The 21,349-nt window shown below is 34.5% G+C and overlaps 3 protein-coding genes and 1 pseudogene across 3 annotated transcripts; 1 reads left to right on the forward strand and 3 right to left on the reverse strand.

Annotated features, from left to right (window-relative positions):
• Positions 1-7,190: 7,190 nt before the first annotated feature.
• Positions 7,191-11,870, forward strand: LOC103865653 (auxin transporter protein 1). The gene is made up of 9 exons (XM_009143475.3): positions 7,191-7,450; positions 7,706-7,919; positions 8,052-8,237; positions 8,306-8,418; positions 8,514-8,697; positions 9,033-9,130; positions 9,699-9,906; positions 9,998-10,255; positions 11,369-11,870. Exons 2-9 carry the CDS (start codon positions 7,740-7,742, stop codon positions 11,606-11,608), a joined length of 1,467 nt encoding a protein of 488 aa, XP_009141723.2. The 5' UTR covers positions 7,191-7,450; positions 7,706-7,739; the 3' UTR covers positions 11,609-11,870.
• Positions 11,670-14,374, reverse strand: LOC103865998 (annotated as a pseudogene).
• On the reverse strand, positions 11,674-17,135 carry LOC103865654. Its single transcript, XM_009143476.3, has 5 exons — positions 16,576-17,135; positions 16,050-16,176; positions 15,756-15,861; positions 14,946-15,485; positions 11,674-14,842 (listed from the first exon to the last, which is right to left on the reverse strand). The coding sequence occupies exons 1-5, from the start codon at positions 16,676-16,678 to the stop codon at positions 14,738-14,740; spliced, it is 981 nt and encodes a 326-aa protein (XP_009141724.1). The 5' UTR covers positions 16,679-17,135; the 3' UTR covers positions 11,674-14,737.
• A 212-nt stretch (positions 17,136-17,347) lies between these two features.
• Positions 17,348-21,192, reverse strand: LOC103865655 (vacuolar cation/proton exchanger 1). Its single transcript, XM_009143477.3, has 10 exons — positions 20,811-21,192; positions 20,129-20,196; positions 19,604-19,632; positions 19,310-19,506; positions 18,827-19,051; positions 18,626-18,754; positions 18,267-18,383; positions 17,999-18,169; positions 17,791-17,881; positions 17,348-17,709 (listed from the first exon to the last, which is right to left on the reverse strand). Exons 1-10 carry the CDS (start codon positions 21,096-21,098, stop codon positions 17,627-17,629), a joined length of 1,398 nt encoding a protein of 465 aa, XP_009141725.1. The 5' UTR covers positions 21,099-21,192; the 3' UTR covers positions 17,348-17,626.
• Between the last annotated feature and the right edge of the window lie 157 nt (positions 21,193-21,349).

Here is a 21,349-nt window from a genome sequence, read left to right on the forward strand (position 1 = left end):
AGTTGATATCGTCTATACCCTCAATAAATAAAATGTATACATAAATTAAAAAATAAAATGAAATTTTAATTTATTTGATTAGATAATTGATTCAAATTAATAATAGTAAAAATTATCCAAAATCTGAAAATATAATTTTAAAAAAAGAGATAATTTATATATATATTGTATTGTTATCTGAAAAAATATTTTAGTGAAAATTTTAAAACATAAATTATATAACTAAATATTAATCAAATAAAATTATTAATTATATAACTAAAAATAGAATATTGAGTTATCCAAAAACTAAAAAATATAATTAAAAAAGATAATATCTATATATATTGTATTATTATCTAAAAATTGTTTTAGTAAAAAGTTTTAAAAATATAATTATTTAATTAAATATTAATCAAATAATTTTTAGTTATATAATTAAAATAGAATATTGAGTTATTTTCAGATTTATTTTAGTATAATGAATATAGTATACAAAGAACTTTTCAAAAATTTATGAAAATGTTTAACACCTAATATAAACTAAAACAAGATAAATTAAAACATTAAAATCTAATTTTATTAAAAAATATCATCAAAAATAAAAAAAAATCTTTAATCTGAGAAAAACATTCAAGTTGGCCATCAATATTTTAATGACCAATCAAACGTAATTAAAAATGATACATATAAATAATTATATCGATTAACATCATTAAAACATTACATTCTTTTTTTTTTAACATTACATTCTTATTTATTGTTACTTATTACTAAGAAATGTTTTTTTATTTTACATAATTATCTAGATTTTAAATTAAGGTCTTGATCACGGTATATAAGGAAGAAAATATATATATCTAATCTAATTGACATCTTAATAACATATTAAAGCATGCAGTCGGGCTACTGAATTCGTTGGTCAAATAAATTAGAGATTAATAATCGGTCAAAGACTATTAAAGTAACATCATTTGAGATTTTAGAAAATCATTGTAAGTTTAAATGTATCATGTTGTAGTCCCATTACTCACAGTACTGGGACTACTATAAATTCAAAGGTTTTGTTGACAAAAAAAAATCATTAAAACCACTCAAAAGCCAATTCTGTAATCCATAAAGCAAGAGAAAATGATAAGATGTTTGTATATTGGTGCCGTGTTAGATAATCACATGCACACAAATTAATTTCCAAAGTCAAATAATTTCCTTGCACTCTTCCTTGTCGACAAACTATTTTATTTTCCAATGGCATAGAGCTACTAGTCTGAATTACTAAAGGAAATCTATGAAAAAGATGTTTTTAAACTATCCACGTTTCTTACACTCTCTGCATTAAAGAAAAACCCTTGATTTTTCAACTAAAATATTAGAACTATATGACTATTACAGTTGCTAGTCTTCAAAAAACTGCTGCCGGCGGTAGTTCTAAGGCGCTTAAGGAAAAATAAATCTAATACAGTGAAATCTTGTTTTAATCTCTGCTATCTATCCGGACCGTTTTAGATGGTGAAAATATGTGGAGTGCTATGAATTTCGTGGAATTAGTCGATTGACATCGGTGACTGGATCTCCATGGTTATCGGAAAAAAAAAATCAATATTGCTGAAGTGGAATCACTAAAGATTTCGTATTACAATCAAATACCATTGCACATAAATGATACGACGCTGATATAAAAGAAAAAACATACAGCCATTTGGCTCTTCTTAGTTAATCCCACGTTTATTATTCTTACACTAATTACCAATATTTTTAGTTGTTGCCATAAGTATTCTTTTGTTGCACTGGATTAAAAAAACGCTTATGCTAGAAACAGTTAAAAATTCATTTGTGTTTTTTATCCAGTGTAAGAAATTCATCGAAGGAACAAAAAACTATAGATCTACTAGTAATACACTATATATCTACTAGTAATACACATCTTTGATTTTTTTATTTATCAATAACAGTAGAGTCCATTCACAACATTTTTTAGTGGGATAAGCCTAAAAATGGAGGAAAATTCGATTAAATCACTTTTAAAAAGAAACAAAGAAAAGGTTCGTAAGTTAAGCACATGGAATCATAAGTAAAAAATAGTTGACATTTTTAAAAAGATGAATAATGGAAAGGCCGCAGAAAAAATGTAGGGCCAAGTGAAGGGAACAGAAGGGAACAAGGTCCAAAACTTGATCCCCGTTGGAAAGACCAATCTCTGCTCTCCATATCCTTCTTCTCATCATTACTTCTCCACTCTTCCCTATCTTTTTTCCTCTCATTTTCTTAACATCTTGCGTAATTATTTACTAGTATTACAAATTTCTTCTTTAATTCATCACACCGAACAAAATTATTCTGTTATCATTTAAAAAGTTATGTATAAGCACAAAGTACTAGTTTGATTATCATTTTCTTTGAACAATTTTGCGAAAGAAAGTGTATTACATGACTATATAGACTCGCCTTAATAAAACAAAGAAATTAACTGAAACATTCGATGATAGAATGGTAAAAACACATCAGTGGTTAACACAAAATTTGTGAACTCAGTGACCCGGACGTCTTTATTGGTCTCTAGTTGGCAAGTTTCATAAAACTTGTGTCTGTATTTAATTTTTCCACCACTCGTTTTTCCATTATTCGTCCAAATGTAAGTTTTGCCTAAGAGCGAGATAAAGGCTTGTTTGGTAATATGCAAAACGGGGAGTAACGTTCGTAATGCAAATTTACGGTCGAGTTATTGATCACAGAAAGTAGTGTAACTATAATTCGTAACATCATTATCGTTCCGTTCCACTCACAAAAAAACATATGGTATTTTGACGTTAACCAATAACCATGGTCCATTATAGAAAGAAGGATCTTGTGGAAGAAAACACTCGGATAGTTTTACAAAATACTAATCGAAGATGTGTTTGATACTCTTTTTATATCAGAATAAGTGATGTTTTATGTTTTTATATGCTTACTTTTTTTAAAAGAAAAAAACAAAACATCATTTATCATTTATCTAAACACATGCATAATATCATCTAATTTTCTCAATTTTACCCTGAAACATTACTTAATACAAGGAGTATATATATTTGACTATAATAATATTCATAAAAGTCTAACTATTATATAAAAATTATGAAACCCAAAAATATTGGATTATAGTTCTTTCAGAAAAAATGGATTATAGTTAGATGTGTTTAAAACTACTCAGATAGATGTCCAGGGATATAACTTTTGTTATAAAAAAAGTGTCGATTTAATGCAATTTTTAATTATTGTATTTCTTTACCCCTATATAATTAAAATAATAAATGTATAGTTAAATAAGAGTAAAACTGAATATTTAACCATATTTAATAAGTATGAAAAATGTAAAAATATATCTAATATGAAACATAGTGAGTATATATTTTAGTCAATTAATTCGTAGATATTAGAAATAATTATAGTGTTGGTGGCGATGTGGCTCCACCAGTTGGTCTTTTATTACGAATGCAGTCTTCTCCATGTGTACAAAGATACGATTATGGTGTTGATCCATCAAAAACTAATTATTTAATAATATTCGATTTTTTTTTTTTTTATAAAGAGACCTCACTAACAAAAATTTAAGGATTTTATATAATTAAACAGGAGCAAAGATTCCGGAGATATGTCTACTACATGAGTAATGGACCCAATCGATTTGATAGCTACATTGTCAAAAAGATTAATATTAACCGGTTCAAAATAGAATATTATATTTTTTAAATGCAGGTCTCATGGACTATTTATAAAACACAGTGACACGTTTTTGTAATCTAATAAAAGAACCTATTTATTTATTTTATTTATTTATTTTTTGTCATCTACCCATATCAAGTGTAGAAGAGAAGAACCGATTCTCTTAAAAGCATTTCTTTCTATCTGAGTTTGATCAAGTAGAGAACAGACGCCGATTCTCCTAATAAACTATTTATTTATGACAACTTCATATGTACATAGAACATATATAGAAAAAAATGTATGATATGATAGAGTGCGTTTACAAGGGCTTACCAAACCTGTGACATGATTTTATTACAACGCGAAAATTTATAAAATTTTGTTACAAATTGTCCTTATGGCAAATTGTCGAAAAGGAAATGGACCCACTAGCCGATAAGGGGATCTATGGCAGAATCGTCCGATAGTAAAAAAGCATACTATTTATAAATGATGAAACGGCGGCGGCTTTGTAAAGCATCATGTTTACTATTCATTGTACGCATGTTTCTTTTGTAAAGCCTCAAGCGTGAAAGTTCGTGGAAGGTCCGTTTCCGGTTTGTCTCAACTATGGAGTTTCTTGGCTCATATTCATAGTCGTATGTGTTTCACAGCCTTAATTGTTTCGGCTCCCAGTCTAAGGATGACAAGAGCTCTTCGGTTTCAGACTTAGCACTTTCGATATCTAACTATTACCAGACCTGATACACCTATTTGTAATTCTATCTCGAGTGTGCAAATAATTATCTCCTTCCTGGCTTAAAATTAGTCTTCTTTTCTTTGAGCAACGACTAGTCTTTGATAGTATAGTTAAAGTATATATATCGTTCCTCAAGCAATGGAAATTCGAACTTAAAGAACAAATCGTTTGTAGTGGAAAAGAGTTTGATCCATAATAACATAGAGAAAAAAATATATAAATGGGAAAGAGTCTGGTCCAAAACATTCACATATGTGTAAATCGAAGAATATGTCATATACCTCCGGTATTATTGTTGGACAAATATAATTTTATGTTGGTTTTACCTTTTTAGTGTTATGAGTAATATGATGAAAAATTACATTATGTAGGTGGTAGATGTTAATGTCACTAGTCTATGCATATGTTATGTCTAGATTTCATATCAAATATAACTCAATAAAATATGTAGTCTAGAAGTTACAACATAATATAAAAACAGTACTGTATAAAAGTATGAGAATAATGTAAATATAGTATGTTGTCAACTTCTTTAGTGGAATCCGTTTAGAAAATATATAGGAAAGGAATAATATATTCATTATCATTTAATTTAATTTTGAAACCTTACTATATGTAATCGTCAAATAATTTACAAATATGCTTTTTCTCAAATGTGGTGATGAATTACAGGTTTACTATATTAATATTGCGTGAAACAGAAGGAAAAACAAGAAACTCGTTGGGTAAAATCTGCAGTTTCTGCACCAAATTAAAGAAAACCTGCAACATTGCCGCCTTTACATAAATACACTCTCTATACACACATAGGTAATAGGTTCTTTGCAGTCATGTATATTTGTTTATGATATTATGCAAGTTGGTTAAATTTATAAAGTTTCAAAAAATAGTCAAGTTTCGTTGTCTACAAATAATTAAACCGTTGCTTAAGAGTGGGAACATGTTATACAATATTTAAACTATCCAACATTTCAGTGTGAGAACTCTGAGAGGGATCACGGGGTTTAGACCTTTTTAGCAGCTGCGCAAGCAAGTTACTTACAAAACGTAGAACCAAAGATTGCTAAGATTGCCATATTAATATTGATAATAACTGCAGATTCATGCATTGCACATCAATATTATAATTTTCATTTTTTTAAAAAGGTATCATAATACAGTCAATTAACAGACGAGATGTTTATAATATAAAATTTTCTGTAAAACTCTTTAGTTTAGACCATTAGTGTCAACCTTACCTTTGACATCAGGATAAAATATCCAATTTTTTCTTGAAATAACACATGTATATGAAAAAACTATAAATATCCCATTTTTCTTGAAATAACACATGTATCATAAATAATTTATATTTTGAAACAAAAATATTTATAAAGTAACTTATGTTATGAAATAGAGGAAGTTGTATATTTAAAGATATCTAACCGTATATAGCTGTTGAAAAAATAAATCTCTAACTCTAGATGCTAATTCAATAAATCGCCAACTTTGATGTGTTTGTGTAACATTTTTTTTTGTCAATCATGTCTTAATTTAATTTGAATCAATGAATATTTTGTGAGTCATACAAGTACAACTAATGATTTGGTAGATGGAAAAGATGTATACCCTTTTGATTATATACGATTTATGTATTTTTTTAATAGAACCCGGAAATCCTGGATGTCAATAGTCACACTACATACTAATGCGAAAACGTAAAAAAGTTAGATGCTACCGTTACCTAAAAAAGTTAATGGTATGATTTTACAGCAGCTGTGTAATCTTTTTTTAAACACTAATTATATTAACCAACAGAGATTACAGGGGTGGAGTACAGTTTAGGTTACATTTGCCGGCAGGTTTATAAAAAACCTCCAGAGTCCAAGGCTCCAACAACGGAGAAGCTAAGCCCAAACATGGGAATTAAAGATAAGAACATGAATCATCCTTAATACTAACCGATCTAAAATAGAAGAAGTGAGGAACCAAACAAAAGAACCTTTACAAAACAGTGAACAATAAAGCACGATGACTTCAAATGAACCCCTTTGAACGAGACAAGGCGAGGATGCTATCCAAAGCTAAAACCTCCGGCTTGTGACTCCTCCTATAGAGAATAATCCATGCGATTAAGAGACCAGTGCTTCAAGCTTTCAAGATCCAGGAGACAGAACAATTTCAGTTCTTAAGTCTACAACCGGGAATGCGTTGACGGAGATAGAACGTCACGAGACGTCGAGATGAAGCAAGACGAGAGATAAGAACTCGATCAAATCTTTTGGTAAATGACAAGGAGCGAGACAACTCATAAATGGGTTCAGCCATTCTCGAGAGATCAAGAAGGACGAAGATCGAGACCCAAAATGAGCCAAAGAGAGTTCAAAGCCAACATGCAAATCATTTAACCCAAAAACAGGTTCATAATGCGACCAAAAAGAAGGGAAACAGAACCCAACTCACTTCAACTAGATCGATCAATATCACACACAAAGAACGACATGCAAGCTCTCATCCCCCGGTAAAGATAAGATCTAGATCTGAAATCCAACCAAAGAGGAAAACGAGAACAAGACATGAAGATCTAAACCGATTGAAACCAAAAAGGATGATTCAAAGAAACTAAACCCGACTCCGGCTCTGAGAGAGCAACCGGAGTCGGAGAGCAAGCTTCAACAATGGAGGATTGATGAGAGAAGGCTGAGTATTTTTGAAGAGAGAGAAAGGGTGTATTGGACAGCAGCTGTGTAATCTATTTATGTTTTTATTAAAAATAAATATATAAAAAAAAGAGAAGAGATTTGTGGGTATATAAAAAGGAGAGGGGGTGAAGTTCGAAGCTATCTTATAAGTTATTTTAGCTTTCATTCCTTCTTTTGCTCTGATCAAAAGAACTCTCTCTCTCTCTTCTCTGCCATCTTCTGCGTTTTCTTCTCTGCCAAAGACAGAGAGAGAGAGTAGCAATTCCTCATTGAAAGAGAAAAAGAAGAACAAGTGTAACTAAAGAACATAATCAGTTTTGGTCTTTGTTTGCTTCTGATTCGTTCTCACCTTCTTCTCTTCTCTAATGTAAGTAACTCTTTATTTTTCTCTGTTTTTTTTCCTCTAAAGAAGAGAAAACGTGAACAAAGAATAATATTTTTTACACTCTGCTTTAACTTATCCTCGTAACCGTGTCCTCTGCTTTAATCACACCTGAATCATCTACCAAGTCGTATATATCTCTCTCTTTCTTGTCTCTGTTCCTTGTTCACTTAGTTTTTGATTCTTCTTCTCTCTGTAAAGTGTTGAGTGACCTAAACAAGCGTCATATTTTACTCTCAGATCTACTAAAGGCAAAACATAAAGAAAGCAAAAAATGTCGGCGGGAGAAGAAGCAATAGTAGCTAGCGGAAATGACAACGAAGGAGATCAGACCAACGGAAACCACACCGGAAAAACCGACGAATACGACCCATCCACCGGTTCTGCACTAAGCAACTTCCTCTGGCACGGTGGCTCCGTCTGGGACGCTTGGTTCAGCTGCGCATCTAACCAGGTACGTGCTTCAAGAACCCTCAAAAATTGAGGAAAAAAAAACAAGAAAATATTTTTTTCTGAAATATTTTTAAAAACAAGAAAATCTTGATTTCAAGAATCCTCAAAAGATCTTGCTTTGTTACCTTTTCAGGTGGCCCAAGTGCTTCTGACACTACCGTACTCGTTCAGTCAACTAGGAATGTTATCAGGAATAGTACTCCAGATCTTCTATGGACTACTTGGAAGCTGGACTGCTTATCTCATCAGTGTTCTCTACGTTGAGTATCGAGCTCGTAAGGAGAAAGAAGGCAAAAACTTCAAAAACCACGTTATTCAGGTATATAATTATCATTACTAATCACTCACTAATTGTAATTAACGCTCACTAAATCATTTTAATAACAGTGGTTTGAAGTACTTGATGGGTTACTTGGCACATACTGGAAAGCAGTAGGACTTGCATTTAACTGCACTTTCCTCTTGTTTGGATCTGTAATCCAACTCATTGCTTGTGCCAGGTCTCTTTAATCTCACTTTTAATGATCTCGCTCTCTCTCTCTCTTTTTAATTATTAATGGATGATTAATATAAAATGATGATTGATTGGTTACAGTAACATTTATTACATAAACGATCACTTGGACAAGAGGACATGGACTTACATATTCGGCGCGTGTTGTGCAACCACTGTGTTCATACCTTCGTTCCATAATTACCGAATCTGGTCATTCCTCGGCTTGGGTATGACCACCTACACGGCCTGGTACTTGGCCATCGCCTCCATTATCCACGGCCAGGTATTATATTAAATATATATAGATTTTTACAAAATATTAAAACACAGATAAATACAGTCGTTTTCATATTTTTATGCTTTGCAATGAGGTGACAGTATATGCCGTTGATTAAAAAATAAATAATATTCGAATTTCTCTTTTAAGATTAGGGGATAAATAATTCGATTATTCCATGCATCTAGACCCAAATTTGTATTTATTTTTGCTTCTATAACCAGGCAATTATAGAAATGTTTTGATATTCTCTTGATGAAATCACTGCTTTTTTTAACAAGATCAAATCACTATTTAAGATTTGTTTTTTTTTTTGTTTCTTGTTAATTTTTAACTCTTAGACGGAAGGTGTGAAGCACACAGGTCCAACGAAGCTAGTGCTTTATTTTACCGGAGCTACCAATATCTTGTATACCTTTGGTGGTCACGCGGTTACTGTGTAAGTTTTTTCTTATTAATTTACTATTTCCATCTATATTTGATAGGGTAATAATTTTTTTATTAAATTCTGTCAGATATAGTTGAATACTATTTAAGTTAAAGCTCAAATGGCGGTAAAAGTATATGATAAATTTCAGTATTAAATTCTGGGTGCTGTGTCGTTTTTCGCCGCTTCTATTGCAGCTTTTGCCGGCAAATAAGGTGTAATATCATGATGATTATCGTTAATTATTTTTCTATCCTTAAAGTAGTAGTTATAAAATGTTACAAAACATGTATAGCCTTTAATAAATAATAAGAGTCTATAAAACTAAAATAATAATTAATATTCTTATCCCTAAACTGTTGAATGCCACCCAAGCCACTTCTAGTATTAGTGTTTGAATGGAAAAGTGGACAGTAGTAGTTCATACACTTGGGCAAGAGAACTGTTTTTGTGTTGTCATTCACATTTTGAGAATTGCACACATGTACTTCTCGTCTAAAAAAAAGTAAAATACACCCTTATGCTTATCTGAACATATATGATTAATTATTGGGATTAACAGTTAAGTTTAATTATGCAGTGAGATAATGCATGCAATGTGGAAACCACAAAAGTTTAAGTACATTTACTTGATGGCGACATTATACGTTTTCACATTAACGATTCCGTCAGCTTCCGCCGTTTACTGGGCCTTCGGAGACGCACTTCTCAACCACTCCAACGCTTTCTCTCTTCTCCCCAAGAATGGGTGGCGTGACGCCGCCGTTATCCTCATGCTCATTCACCAAGTAAATTATAATAAACCTTAAGTATTATATAAACATTTATTATTTTTACCATAAGGTTAATAATGAAGCTTCATGCAATGTGTTGATGCAGTTTATAACGTTTGGATTCGCGTGTACCCCGCTCTACTTTGTTTGGGAGAAAGTGATAGGGATGCATGATACAAAGAGCATTTTCTTGAGGGCTTTAGCTAGATTGCCTGTGGTTATACCGATATGGTTTTTAGCTATTATATTCCCGTTCTTCGGTCCAATCAATTCAGCGGTTGGTGCTCTTCTGGTTAGCTTCACCGTCTATATCATCCCTGCCCTCGCTCACATGCTCACTTACCGATCTGCCTCCGCTCGTCAGGTTTGCTTTTACAAACCCCCTCTCTTTAACTATTGCAATAAAACTCATATTTAAATATCGAGACTACAAATGGTTTATATTTTGCGCTAGACATGATTAAGACATTATAGCATGCATACGCAAAACACTATCGTAGCTTGATTGAAAACAATGGTTCAGATTTACAGATGTTAATTACCTTTTTTTTTTTGATCAAAGATGTTAATTACCTATAATCATTACTCCCTCCGTTCTGTTTTAACTGACGTTTTACAATTTTTGTTTTGTCTCCATTTACTTGTCGTTTCCAAAAACCAAAGCAAAAGCTAACATAAAGTGACTTGTTTTACCCTTATACTTGTGAGTTGTCGTAATAATGATTTAGAGTTAGTTCATATATAAAAAGGTTAGAATAGGTATTTGGTTAGCTGCCTAAATATGTGTGAAAAGTTGTAAAGCGTCATTTAAATTAGAACAGAGGGAGTATAATTCTCCTAAAGATGTGGGATTATTGAATAATTCTCTAGTTATGGGTAGGGTTGTGAATACATTATTGACACTGGAGGGTATAAAGGTCTTATTCCAAAGGATAGATTGGGGTCAGTGTTCCGTATCTTACGGAGGATGGGATCATCACCCACATTCCTTACTTGCGTCCCCTCCAAATATTTATTTGAGTTGGTTTCAAAGCTCTTATTTTTTTTATTATGCTTTTTAAAAAGAAAAAAAATCATGTCATGTTTTCTGGTTAGGTTAGAATTAGTAATTGACCATGAATTTCTTTTCCTCTGTTTCAAACTCGTGTATATTATAGTACTAACAATAGAAAAGAAAAAAGAAAAAAAGAAGTTAGAAAAGGGATAGTGTATGAGGAAAATAAGGGAGAGAAGAAAATAGGTAAGAGTCAGGAGCTGTACAATAGGGACTGTCTGCCTAACATTAATCGAAAAGTGAATGTCTGAGTATGACAAATCATAAGTTCATAACCATACCTCCCTCTCTCTTTCTCATTCATGGGTCAACACAGCTTTGGGCTTTTGTCCATTACCATACGACAAACACATACAGTCACTTATTATCTCTCTTCAATAGTTCTTGATTTTTCTTAATTAATCTTTTGGACTTTTCTTGTAGAATGCGGCGGAGAAGCCACCGTTCTTCATGCCAAGCTGGACGGCGATGTACGTGTTGAACGCTTTCGTGGTAATTTGGGTTCTAATAGTCGGGTTCGGGTTTGGTGGATGGGCGAGTGTAACCAACTTTGTTCGTCAAGTCGACACTTTTGGTCTCTTTGCTAAGTGTTACCAATGTAAATCACCGGTTCCAGCTGGCGTGGCTCATGCCCCGGTCTCCGCTTTACACCACCGCCTTTGAGAGATCTAATGCTTTTGTGGAGTTTATTAAAAATTATTTGTTCTTATTTTCGTGTTTTGTGTTTGTATACGTGTGGGAGTAAAAAAGTCACCAAAATAGTGTACTTATTACACATCCCCTTTGAATGCGTGTTAAGCTCTTAGTTTGTTTTGGGTGTTGTATTTTTCACTCGTTAATTAGGTCGATAATATAGTAGTGTGTGATTTGTTAATTTGGTATTGTTAAAACAATAGGCTAAAAATGTATTGACTTCTCTGCTTTTTTTTTCCGGAAACACATAATAATTCTTATTATCATATATTCATTGTTGCCGTAGCTAATTCGAATTATTTAATGAATTTGTCTTTAGAAAATAGATTTCTCTAACGTTTTTATACTAATTAGTATGTAATAAACTAAATGTTATAAATGTAAGAAAACATGCATAAATACCGGAATGTGGCATTTATAAAACAGATCTAGTGGAAAAGGATATTTATTTTTTGCAAGTTTACTTAATTGGGAAATAAATAGGGACATAGAGCAATGGACATGTTGGAGCGACGGAGCCGGTCATTTCTTTATGGGAGCACATGGGTGTGGGGAGGACCGCACGTGGCTTCTTCATCTGAGTCACGTGCCATTATTGACTTATCACTCTTTCTCTCTATTCAGACACTTTGAAGTTTGAAGGAATGGATCAGAGGACCGTTCCTGTCTCTCTTATTAAATATGACATGTGTTCATATCATTACTCAATCTTTACCCATATCATACGCTCTGGTTTCACATGTACTTTGGATGAAAAGAAACTATATAATATTTACTAGTATTCTCATTCTGTACTCTCAGTTTGACCTTTTGTTTTAAATTGGTATGTAGAAAAAAAGTAATGCGCCTTGGGAAAATGTTTAGTCTAGTAGCGAATAATCATTTTTTGTGGAAAGAACAAAAGAAAGATATGAATGCAGCACCACAATGTGAATGTGAGTGATTTGCGTTTGAGAAGTGCAGCCGGGACTCGCTACGAAGGGTTGAAGTAACGCTGGCCACTGAGTGGGTCAAATAGTCACGACTCCTAACTAATGTGGCGAGATGTGAATCGTCTTTCAATTTGTTCTGATTTTGGCCATGTGAACTTTGTTACAGATGTTTTTTTCTTTGTTTTAATAGAGACTTCCATTAGTGAAAGATGGACTATTTTGTAAACATAGATTCTTGTTAACATGGATGCATAGCAAGATGTATTTTAAAGAAGGTAATTGTAAAAGAGAAATATTTGATAGCATTCTACAACAGGGTAAGCAAAAAGAAGAACATACTTCCATCAAAATTTTCAAAATAACGTAAAATATAATATAATTCAAAGTTTGTTTACTATTTTATGTCCAAACCTTATCAGGCATCGTTTAACATGGTAGCTTTTGTGTTTTCTTTCTCACTTTGGATCCTCCCAAATGGTATATAAGAGCTAAACCTTGGTCGAACAAGAACATATCATGTAAATAAGCCTTCAACCCAATATATTTGGGCCTAAATAAGTCCAATAGCCCAACTAAGTACCCAGATCAACAAAACTAATTGTCTCTAGCAACATTAGATAACGGAAAGCCTATCCTTTCCACTTTTGCCACCTCTTATCTAAACATTTTCACTTTCGACTTGTATGTGATTAAGTCAACGTTCGAGTTGTCGTTTAGAGGAAACTGATTTAGATTATCAATAAAAAAACTAAAGCAAAAGTGTAAACACTGTAATAAAACGAGAATCTATAAACATATGAATGAATCTTTGTCTCTTCTTGGAACTCAAGCGTGAGAGTTTATGATGTTTCCACAGACTGTGCAGTGTGTGGAGATGAGTTTATGCATCACGCTTCCTTCTTCAATCTCAATATTTCTCGTGACTTTATTCCACAGATGCACCATGTAACTCCCTTTGCTCATCTCTTGAACCGTCTTCTCCACCTATTCTACTTCTCCTAAGGTTCTTGGTTTCTTGAAAAGCCTAGGGATGTCAAGCCAATTCACTGGATAGAAAAGCATCCGGCGGAAAGATCGTGAGATTGAACTCAGCTTTGTGTCCTAACCTCTTGATAAATTTAGTGACTAGACAAGGACTATTGTATCCCCATTTGTTTCCATTAAATGTTGCGGCGTACTCGTGCAAGAACTCTCTCATAAGTGGATGGTAAGGGTCAAATACCATCACCGCGTTGTTTAGCGTTTTCCATTTCTTGGTTTCTTGATCCAAAGTCTGTACTCCGATACCGTTTCTCAGCCGCGTCATGTCGTTGAGGGAGATGATGTCTGTGTCTAGTTAGAAACCTCCGTACTTGTAGAGCACCGCGAGTCTCGTTAGGTCAGAGAGGTTCATGAACAAAGAGATGGAGCCTGGGTCCACGTCACCGCTCTTTAGTTTCATCAGCCAAGGTTCTGCGGGTGTGTTTTCGACGAGGAACGGGATGTCTAGCGTTACGGCGACGAGGTTAAAGCCTAGAGAAAGAAACGGGTTGAGGATGGTGTGTCCTTGAGGTGTGTCTAGGGAGTTGGAGAGAATCACCAAGCAAGCGTTGGGATTGGTGGTGAAGAGAGTGTCAACGGCTAAGATCTCTCTTGGTCCGAAGGATTTTGCTGGTGAAAGCCAGATCATGAAGAAGTGAGCTGAGCAGTTCTTGTTGAACAACTCTGAAACTCTCACGTGGAGTCTATTGCTCTTGATGAGACACTTGGATCATTGGTCAGAGGATGGTTATTGTTTCCCTTGTTAAACACGGCATGAGTTCATTACATTACTAAATCATTACCTTGTTATATGCTCTTGTTACACATGTCCTTTGGACGAAAAGACTCTCCCTATAGTATAATATGAAATGATTAGATTTTCAAAATCTTGTGTAACATGCAGAAGATGTGTGTACCACTAACTTGCTGGATTACCACTTTTTTTTTTGTTCCTTTCGAGAAGACGGGTTACAATGATGAATAATTACGTATATCACAAGTAACCAAACTTGTAATCAGCCAATGATTCCGAGGAACGATTCTCAAATAAAATTAAGTTCAGAATATGATATGTAACGTCTATATGCTAAGAATAAGGTAGTTTCCACAAGATTGTTGCTACAAAATCAACAGAGAATTTCATTAACTAGAATGCTGGCATATTAGGGCAGTAAGAGGATGGCGATGACTCCTTCTTGTCCATTGAGTTTGTGGCATTGCTTGTTACCCCCGAAACGCTACGCTTTATGTTCTGAACAGAAGAAGCTTACAGTTTGTAAGAAGTTTTAAGGAAGAAAACTAAGAAAAGCTAACTGAGTAGCTTCAATTGTTAAAGGAACCAGGAGGAAGCGTACCATGTGCCTCATGGCCATATCAAGAGACGACCTAGAGAGAGTTCTCCCGAATCCCGAGTTCATGTTGTTGTCATCATGTTTTGGAGGTGGCAGTTTCCTCATGTTCACCACTCTTTCCACCATTTGAGTCCCCATCAAAACAGGATTCACATCATCACTAATCTTGGACGACCTTCCCGTTGATCTGCCACCAGAACTGTATCCTCTGCCCCTGGAAGCTGAGACGGGTCTAGCCGGTATTTCACGGATTGTTAAAGACGTAGACTTAGCAGCAGTAGGAACTGACTTCCCCACAGAGGATGAACGGGATGCTCGTGGATTTGATTTGATTGAAGAGGTTCTACAAGCAGAGTTGGTTGGTCTTGTGGAAGATACTGTGGTTCGTGGAGTTGGTGTGGTTTGTCTTGAAGGCTTGCTTTTTGTTTTTGAATCTGCAATGGTGTTGGATTGTTTGCTAACAGCTGTTGAAGAATCCAACCTTGTGATTTTCTTGAAAGCCTTAACGTTCAACGTCACAGGTTCTTGCATTATGTTTTCAACCTTCAAAACAAAAACTTAACATGAATCAGCACAAGTAATCATTAAGTAAGGTATGTATATAACATGGGGTATGATCAGTATTTCTATAAACATGTACCACAACTCCACAATGAAGTGAACCATATCACTAAAGACTAGGACAAGTTGTTACTGGCAACAACTTTGAAGAGCAGAACACATAAAAGAATCTTATTTTCCGTTTAAAGCCATATCTAGGAAGATGGGTACTAGGAAAGTATCACTTGGAAGTTTTGTAATGGGTTCTCTCACCCGTGGTGTTAGAACAGTGGACCTAGCTGCTTTAGGCTGCTTGAGTTTAACCATAGAGTTCTCTTGCGCTTCTTCCTCACCTCCTGTCTCTGGAGCCGCAAGTAACCTGAGAAATTATCATCTCTAAACGTTCATGTCTTCAACAAAAAGGTAGTTGAATCTAACCCCATTGAGGCATCTACATTCTATCAAACATCAACAAGATGAGACCTGGATTCTTAGAAGCAAGCTAATGTTCAGAATCAAACACTAATACGAGAGATAACAACACAGATATCATCTCAAAAGAAGTACCACTCATAATCTGATTTGTTGTTCTCAGAGTCCAAGAACTTCTCAATACCGCTCCTACGCAGATGAACATATCTCGTTGTTGTTGACTCTAAACTCTCTGTGGTAGTCTCCTCAACACTGTTTGTTCCTGCGAAAAAAAATCCAACAATACGATAAATACATTCAGGATCTTGACAGCAAACTTAGCTAACTGATCAATACTAGAGGTCAAGCAATCACCATGAACAGCTAACTGAAATTCAAAAGCACGAAGATAATGTAAACGCGAACGATTTCAAATGCATAACCGTATCAACTAAGCAGAGATTCAGCAATACTAGAGATCCACCAGGCTTCTCGTAGATCCAGTCACCACATGAACAACTAACGAGATTCAAGAGCTGAGCTAACAACACTACGGTTACGGAAACAACGAGCTACTTCAAATATACAATCGAATCAAACTAAGCAGAGGTTCATCACAATCTTCCTATTCCGATTCTTAGATTCAAGTTCCGTGAGCTCAGAGATCAATCCGATAACTAACCAGGCTCTGAGAGAGAAAAAACGCCTTGAACCTTCTCGCGCCTTCGCATCTCCAGGAACAGAGAGAGTTCCTCATCTACGTCTCGAGCTACAACGTTCGCCATTATCAAAAACCTCTTTCTTCTTCTTCTTCTTCACACTATCGCTTTCAGCTGATCTTTGTTGAAAGATTCGTTTTTACGAAACTACCACTATTCTGTTTGTCAGGTACTCTAGTCTTTTGCAGGAGGTGGAGCGTTGGAGGTGGGGGGCATCGATGTAATTGATGTAGGTCCCTTTGACTGCATATATTAGATCTGAACCGTTTGATGTATAACGGCGATGTGTGATCTGACGGTTGGTATTTGAATGGACTGACCAATGAAGCAGCTTCGTATATCGTGTGATTCAAACTCCTCGCGACCTGGGTTTTTTTTTAATTTGTTTTTTTTTCTACTACTGTACATCTAATAAGCCCAGTAGCTAATTTATTGGGCCTTTTGATCCATTAAAGCCCACGAAGAACGGGTACAGAGAAATATATGTACCGATCAACCGACTCCAAATCTAAGCTGTATCAAACCAAAATGTATCATGCATGGTTTAGCTACCGTGATTCCAATATCAAACCAAAACCATGCACGTCATTTGGTTTGATATTGTTTAGAGGAGTGTTTAGTAACAGTTCGTTTCTGAACACATTCTCAATGGCTAATCTGATATGCCTAATTGTTAATCATTATGAAGGAAAAACTAATAATCTCATACTAACTGCTTAGAAGAATGATTAATCATAAAATAATGAGATAGAACATTAGACATAAAATATTAATAGATATATAGAATATAGTCCATCTAAAACCCACACATGAACATCAGAAAAACTTCTCAAAACTCATCTTCATCAAGACCACAACACAAAGCATAATGTGAGAATACATTACACTCATTGAATCTCAGAAACCTCTCTGACAAGTTTTTGTATTTGAAAATGAATCAAGAAATTGGGCAAATTTTTCTTCTTCACTGTTCCTTTGAGAGTTTTGTTTCAACACATTGGCACTATTCCAGATTTAAGATGAGAAAACTCCTTCGCCGACAGCAGCGGCAACATTGTTCATAAGTTGATGTCCCAAGTGAACAGCATTTGGTTGTTCTGAAATAAACATTTCCGTAACTATTAGTATCCATCTAGTAACGTGTATACAAAAAATATAAAATATGAAATTTAACTCACTCTGAGGAAGTTTGTCGACGAAGAAACAAATGGCAATGATGATGTAGCAAAGCAAGAGAACCAATCCCTTCATGTAGTGAGAAGTCCCATCCTAAAAGAACCACAAAACATAACACAATATTTAAGCATTTGATACTTGATTTTTGAATAATTCTTTGATTTGTATAATGGGATTATAATATTTTTAAGGTGTTGAAGAATGTTTAACCTGTAATGTGAAGGCTGTGATGATAATGGAAAGAGCAAGAGAACCGGTTTCGAGGAGATTGAAGTTGAGATCCATATTAATTCCTAGAATCCACGCCACGATAATGGTCAAGGGGACGACGAATAAGCCAATCTGAGTTGCAGAGCCTAAGGCGACTCCCAAAGATATGTCCTACAAAATATTTACATTAAATGAGTTCATGCATTGTATTATTCTTTTGGTTCACAAGTTTATTATAAAGGGATATTGATGCTAAAGTGGAACTCACAAGCTTGTTCTTAAAAGCGAAAATGATGGCTCCAGCGTGTTCAGCTGCGTTTCCAACAATAGGAAGCAAAATGATACTTATGAAACTCACTGATAGTCCCCATGATTCCGATGCTTCCTAACAAAAGATAAGGCTTAGTTAAGTTTATTTGTATGTATATATATAAATGTTCAAGAAATTGCTAAGACCGTTTAGAAAAATCATTTTACTTATGATTGATTTGCTACCTAGGTGACCGTTTAGGCACGGTCTAAGCCGATTTTGTAAAACAATGTACATATAGTTCATTAAGATTTCAAAAAAGGTCATGAAACTTTGCAAAAAAAATTTACCAAAAAAAAAAACTTTGCAAAAGTTACCTCAATGGTGGCTACAACATACTCTGATAGCAATGCGATGACTAGTGTCATCCCAACCAGCCACACAAATCCACTCCAAAATCCAATCACAGCGGTTTCTTCCTCAACATTGTCATCAAACTCGTCCTCCTAAACCAAAGTTCGTTTTAAAGTTTGTTCAAACACAAAAAATTCAAATTCCTTACGTTTATCTGTTTATACCTGATCTTGTGCGTCGAACAATTGGCGATGAGTCCAAAGCTGAAAAACGAGATATGCGATGTAACTGATCAACATAACAATACTGCTGGCTCGTGAAAGACTCAGGGACATGTCAGCAATTAAATCAGCAGAGGTCTCTCCGTTTCCAACGTATCCGAACAACATTGGCAGCAAGTGACACAACAGTCCCATTAGGAGTAAAAAGAAGTTCACATCGGCTTGTTTCTGCAACAATAACAAGAAAAGATTTTTACAAAAAAATAAAAACAATAACAAGAAAAGAAACCACAAAATCAAATTAATGTGATTCCTCAAGTCCATTACTTAAATATTAACCGGACTAAATACTACTACCCTAACAATACAGGTTAGGACTAATTGTACCAAACCTATTCCATTAATTTCCGGTTCAGTGATCTTAAACTCAAAGAAAAATAGAAAACACTATTGGTTTTGTTGACTTTAGATATAATGAGGCTATACCCGATCGAACCGTTGCTCCCTTCGGAGATTAGCAATTCCACCACAGAAGAGCGAAGTCCCGAGAACCAATAGAAGGTTCGATAAAATCGAACCAAGCAACGAGTATTTCACCACTGCGACCTTGTGATTGGTCAATGCCAAAATCGCGATGATCAGTTCAGTTGCGTTTCCACACGTTGCGTTCAATAGACCACCCACTGCCGTTCAAAACACACACCGCATTGAGTAAAATAAGAAATTACTGTCACCGAAACTGTAGATTATAAATAAAAACGAATAGTTGGTAGACGTTACATGTAGGACCGGTGTAGAAAGCTAGTTGCCTGCATGGGGATGCACGAGAGATTTTATTACAAAGTTACCACATAAAATAAAATAAAATAAATATTAGAAGAGACAATTTTATTTCAAAACGATTTTGGATTGTAGTATGCTTTCAAGTCGACAGTCATTGTGTGCGCTAGGTGAAACCCAATCATGCAATGACGAATCCCGAGAGAATATTGGTCCATTTATTCCAAAAGCCATGTAATAGAGGAACAAATGTACGGTGAATTCGGACCGAACTAATGTCAGGTTCAAGTGATAACCCCTCAAATTCAAATAATGCGCTGACAAAAATGCAATGGGCTAAATCTTGAAAGAGACGTACAATATTTATTTATTTAACGTGATCTTTTATCTACAGATGGATAGATAGGATTTCATTTCATAGACAGTTGGTTAAATCTTGTTTTGATCGAAAAGAAAATGTCGTAAGGTGAAATTCAAATAAATATTATAATATCAGTTTTGGATGAGGGTGGAATGAATACTTACTCTGTCAGAAAGCTGACTCGCTCAGCCAAAGGTGTGAGGCCTAGCAAGCTCAGTCCAAATATCCACGGCTGTAATATTAACCATTTTAAATTAATGTTAAGTTTGTATTAACTTTGATTCAACGATTAATTCCAACTTCAAGACTAAGAGCAAAAAGAAGATGATGATGATGAAAGTTTGTTATATATCACCGTCCTCTTCCTATTGAGGAAGTGTTATTGTATGGTTTATCAATTACGTGGCAATACTCACCACATAATTGGTTTCAAAACGTTAATGATTGCAAATATAATCAATTAAATTCTTCCACTGAAACAAATCAATTAAAATCTTCCACTGAATACGCGAATAATGCCAAAATATATTAAAAATTAATCACCAATCCACCCCCCCCCCCCCCCCCCCACACAATTAATTTTGAACATTTTTAGAGACTTGATTGTTTTAAAGTTCTTACTTATGAATTCTTTCAAATTCAATTACATTCCTGGATTCAATACCACCCCCTAATTGTTTTATGTGTAGTATTTCATTTTCTATTCAGACACGTAAAAATTATCAATATCTAAGTGTAATATTTTGAACGCTGTTCTGTTTAGTGATGTTTTGAATGTTTAGTTTATAGGATACTTATGAGTCTAAAAAAAACAGATACTTATGTAAGAGAGGAAACAAATCTCACCTGGCTGAAGCCGCAATAAGTTCCGATAATGGCGGCAGGTATTGCCGGAAAAAGAATGGCTAGCTTTGTGCCGAGAATGACTTCTTGGAGATTAGAGAGAAAATCTTTAAGACCTTTGTATGGAACCTTCTGGATTACTCGGAGGTCAGACTTCTTCCTCAACGAAGAAGAAGACATGCTGTGAGCTGTTCTTCCTCCATGTCTCAGCTCTCTGCTCGATCCTTTCGCCGTCATGGTTGCGTTCCCGTTCTCCGCTGCTGACCATTGTTCCTGCACGATCCCCGCCATTTCTACACTGATTAAAAGTGAAAGCTATGTTTTTGGGGGCGCTCTTCGTATTATAATATTTTGCGTTGCTGACTCTTATGCCATGTTTATATAAAATGGCGTCACATGTGCTTAAATAGTGAACAGTAGTATATGGATCTACATCAGAGGCAACTTCGAGGAAGTTTCGTTTGATTTATCTATTATTAATTTTTGGGATTTTATGCTTTATTATATTTGGTAACAAATATTAAAAATGGTAAAGTATATTT

Source organism: Brassica rapa, chromosome A04 (genome assembly GCF_000309985.2).
Source record: "Brassica rapa cultivar Chiifu-401-42 chromosome A04, CAAS_Brap_v3.01, whole genome shotgun sequence".
In the NCBI taxonomy this organism is placed as follows: Eukaryota; Viridiplantae; Streptophyta; class Magnoliopsida; order Brassicales; family Brassicaceae; genus Brassica; species Brassica rapa.